Raw genomic sequence first — 4107 nt, 5'->3', positions numbered from 1 at the left:
TAGGGGGTGATCAGGCTGGCAGGCAGAAGCAGTTAGGGGCAATCAGGCAGGCAGGCAAGCGAGTGGTTGGGAGTCAGCAGTCCTGGATTGTGAGAGGGATGTCCCAGATTGGAGAGGGTGCAGGCTGGGCTGAGGCGCACCCCCCCCATGCACGAATTTTGTGCACTGGGCCTCTAGTTGTTTAATAATTTATTCTCTAAGCTAGAGGTTCTATTTGGAATCATCTGTGACCTCTAAGATCCCGTTAGTCTGGAGTGCTAAGCCTGTGTTTTTATAAATATCCAACTATAAAGGCCATCTAGAGTCAATGTAGTTAGTGTGACATGATGATGTACAGTCCTTTGAGAAAAGTTTAAATTTAGTTTCAAGTCCACTGGAAGGAAGGGAAGTGCTGTGCACAGTCCTGAAGTATAGTGATAACTGAATCATGACTTTCAAACACTGTTCTTTTCCACTAGAACTAACAGAAGTTCTTGTGTTAGTTGTGGTTCTCAACCACTGGCTGTACAACAAAATAAGTGGAGAGTTATGAAAAATCTTGATGCCTAAGTCATCTCAGATACTAAAATAATTTATCTTTTGTGGCTTTAAAAGCTCCCCCTTTGACTCTCATGTGCAGTCAAGGTTGAGAATCACTGATGAAAGCATTTCTGCCTGATTTCCAGGGCCATCCTGGCTTCTTGACCCCTCCTTCTGGGAGCCCTGCTGTGATCAAACTAGGCTCCTTTTACATCTAATAAGAACTCTATGATGTTTTTCTCATTCTCCTCTCATCCTTCAAGTCCGAGTTAATTCCCAAAACCCTTCTCTGTAAAAAATCAATAAAATAGATTTTAAAAAAAACAACCCTCCAGAAGTCTTCCCCATCTAGTCCAGAGCCCATTTTCTTCTGCCATGTTACTGTTACTGCAGGCTGGTATCTTCACTTGTACCACCTAACCTAATACTTTTTCATTAAACTATCCAGTTTGGTTCTTTATGTATGTAAGAATGTCTTTAATTCTAGCACCTCATTTTATTCTTTTCATAAATTCCCAAAGGTGCCTTGTAGTCATGCAGGAAATGCTTAAAGAGTGATTTGCAGTTGATTTGGAGCTCTTGGATACAAATTTTAATCAATTTAATTTGAAAAAATTTAACAATGTGCATTACATATATATGCCTTGAAGTGAAATTACAAAATAGGAAGGTTTTACATTAATAGGTAGATATGGAATCTCTTCTCTGAAGAACATGCAGAATAGTTGCCATTGATTCATATCAAGCAAGGCTCTATAATAAGGCTTATTTCTAGGACTCGTGTGTTTATTATGCAGCTCCTTTCCTTAAGTCAGCTTTTTCAGGGAAGAGGAGGATAGAGATAGTTTTCAACTTATTTGTGGCTTTAGGCAGCTGTGTAAGGAGTCCTGTAAGTATATACACATGGGGGACTCAGCCCTGAGAGGAAATGGGTCTCTGACACACCTGGGGTGGGGCAGATACTCCCTGAAAACTTCCAGTCTTCTATTGCTGGTGCTTCTCACTCTCCATGACAATTTTCTTGCCCTTCTGTGAACTGAGATCAGAAGGTTACTGTGTTGGAGGCTCCCCCAATACTGAAGAAGTGACTGGGTGAAAATTGAGCTAAAAAATTAGTCAAAGGAATGTATAGGTTTTCAGAAGTTCACTATTTACACTACACTTGGGATCTAGGAGGTGTTAGAAAACAGGCACAATGCTTCACAAAGACCTTCTTCCATCATGAAACTGGAAGGTTTCCACTGGTAGAGGTGGCTGGGCTTTAGAAGTTGAGGCTGGTCCATACAATTAAAACATGTAAAATGTACTCAGGATTAATTTGCAAGTTTCAACATGCACGAAATGAACTCTACCTGGCTTTTCCAAATATTTTCCCATAATGCCTAAGAATCTGGTTTAAATTTTTAAAACACATCCTTTTTATTTAAAATTTAAAACAGCCCTAACTGGTTTGGCTCAGTGGATAGAGCGTCGGCCTGCGGACTCAAGGGTCCCAGGTTCAATTCTGGTCAAGGGCATGTACCTTGGTTGCGGGCACATCCCCAGTGGGGGGTGTGCAGTAAACAAAACCAAGCAAACATAGTTTTGTCTTTGGCCTGGTATAGATTAGGTGCTATATAAAGGGTGTCCCAAAATTCACGCAAGATTTGAATTTTTCGTGAGCATTAACAATAACAACAAAAAATAAAAGCCTAATTTTACTTGGTTTATTGAATCAGATTCTAATATCTGTTGCCCTTTGATTTCAATCCCTTCAATTTGATAAGTATTACCAAGTACCAATTATGGCCCAGGAGCAGGGACAATGAAGACCAATGAATACCACGGCTTTGCGTATGTGCCAGCAAAGCCATGGAGGCCATTTACCCGATGTGCTATTCCATACATAACCCTATACTGTATACTTTATGAATCAATAAAAATTTATAATTTTTAATTATAAACCCATGTTTTCTATCAAAATTACTTCTTGCATGAATTTTGGGACACCCTTTATATATTTTTTCTTAAATGAATGTATTCACGAATGCTTTAACTGACCAGGATGAGACAGCTTACTAAATAAGTATAAAGAAGTAAAGATATATTATGCTAAAAGTAATTTTTATATGTTTGTAAAGCTTTATTGTGCTTAATGTATCTCATCTACTTGCTTCTGTTGTTAACAGTGTTTCATGAAATGGTTCTCATATGCTGTTTAACATTTGCAGATCCCTCTGAAAATAGAGTCTCAAGGACTTACTCGACCACAAAAACCCATTGTTCTAATGGCAGAGTTGAGAGATGGGACTATAAATGGAGCCTGACATTCCTTAAGGACTTACACATTGTTCTTCAAGGAAGTTGTATGCCTCGACCCCAGAGATCTCTATGTACTTTGTGAATAAAACCCAAAAATGAAGATGAACTTAACCTATTGCACTTGATGAATGACTAGCAATTCTGTACATTCATTTAGCTTTCTCAGTGTCTATACAGAGTATTATATATTGTGTAATATAAGGGATGTGACTAAAAGTGCCAAATATGTAGACCCAGTTTATTGGGTTCTTATAATACTGGCTCCATCCATTCCCACTTGGTACTGTCTGCTGTTCCTTAACACTAATCAAGAATACAAATTTCTCTATAATTTTATCAATAAACATTAATGAAAACAAGAATTATTTGGTAATGGCAGTAGAGACATTAATATCACACTTTATTTTGAATATTTTGTATTGTATGTTATATTGAGCAACTCAATAAACATATTTTCACAATAGATTATCTAATACTTTCATGCACAGGAGGAGGAATCTATAGAACCAAATTAGTGGGAGCCAGCTACTAAATGTTTTAACCATCACGAACCCTGTTTGGATGGGACCTTTTTTGAAACTCCAATTTGATATATTAAGATACGTGAGTGGAGAGGGATGGCACAAAGTTTGGCTACATAAAGGAAGATTGATCGAATAAGTAAATGTATTATGGATAATGAAAGCCAGGCTGCGTGGCCAGCATGGCTCAGTGGTTGAGCATTGACCTATGAACCAGGAGGTTCACGGTTCCATTGCCAATCAGGGCACATACCCAGGTTGTGGGCTTGATCCCTGGTGTGCCAGTCAGGGCACATGCCCAGGTTGTGGGCTTAATCCCTGATGTGGGGCGTGCAGGAGGCAGCCGATGAATGATTCTCTCTCATCACTGATGTTTCTATCTCTCTCTCCTTCTCCCTTCCTCTCTGAAATCAATAAAATTAAAAAAAAGAAAAAAGAAAATCAGGCTTCTCACTATTGGAGAAGGATTGTCACTGATTTTGAAAGAGAAAAAACTTCCTCTCTGAAATCAATAAAATTAAAAAAAAAAAAAAAGAAAATCAGGCTTCTCACTATCGGAGAAGGATTGTCACTGATTTTGAAAGAGAAAACCGGAATGAGCCCTGTGGACATAGAGATTGGAATGGAATGTATTGGGCAAATTCATGCTTTTTTATATAGATAGATAGCTAGGTAGATAGATTTTTGTGTATGTACATGACTGTATATACACACATGTAAAGGGGTAGGGTCCCAGCAGCTGTCCTGATGGGAGGGTAAACATGAC

The 4107-nt window shown here is 38.6% G+C and overlaps 1 protein-coding gene across 1 annotated transcript in view; it reads left to right on the top strand.

Moving 5' to 3' along the window:
- The window catches only part of LOC102263738 (cytochrome P450 3A12), a 44010-nt gene extending 40828 nt beyond the window's left edge, over positions 1–3182 (top strand). Inside the window, exon 13 of the mRNA XM_014547328.1 lies at positions 2730–3182. Within this exon, the coding sequence (XP_014402814.1) occupies positions 2730–2825 (96 nt within the window). The 3' untranslated portion in view covers positions 2826–3182. The remainder of the gene's footprint in view (positions 1–2729) is intronic.
- Positions 3183–4107: the final 925 nt, after the last annotated feature.

The sequence above is a fragment of the Myotis brandtii genome, unplaced genomic scaffold (assembly GCF_000412655.1).
Source record: "Myotis brandtii unplaced genomic scaffold, ASM41265v1 scaffold470, whole genome shotgun sequence".
Classification (NCBI taxonomy): domain Eukaryota; kingdom Metazoa; phylum Chordata; class Mammalia; order Chiroptera; family Vespertilionidae; genus Myotis; species Myotis brandtii.
The sequence above is the reverse complement of the archived record's forward strand: the minus strand, read 5'-3'. Positions and strand labels throughout refer to the sequence as shown.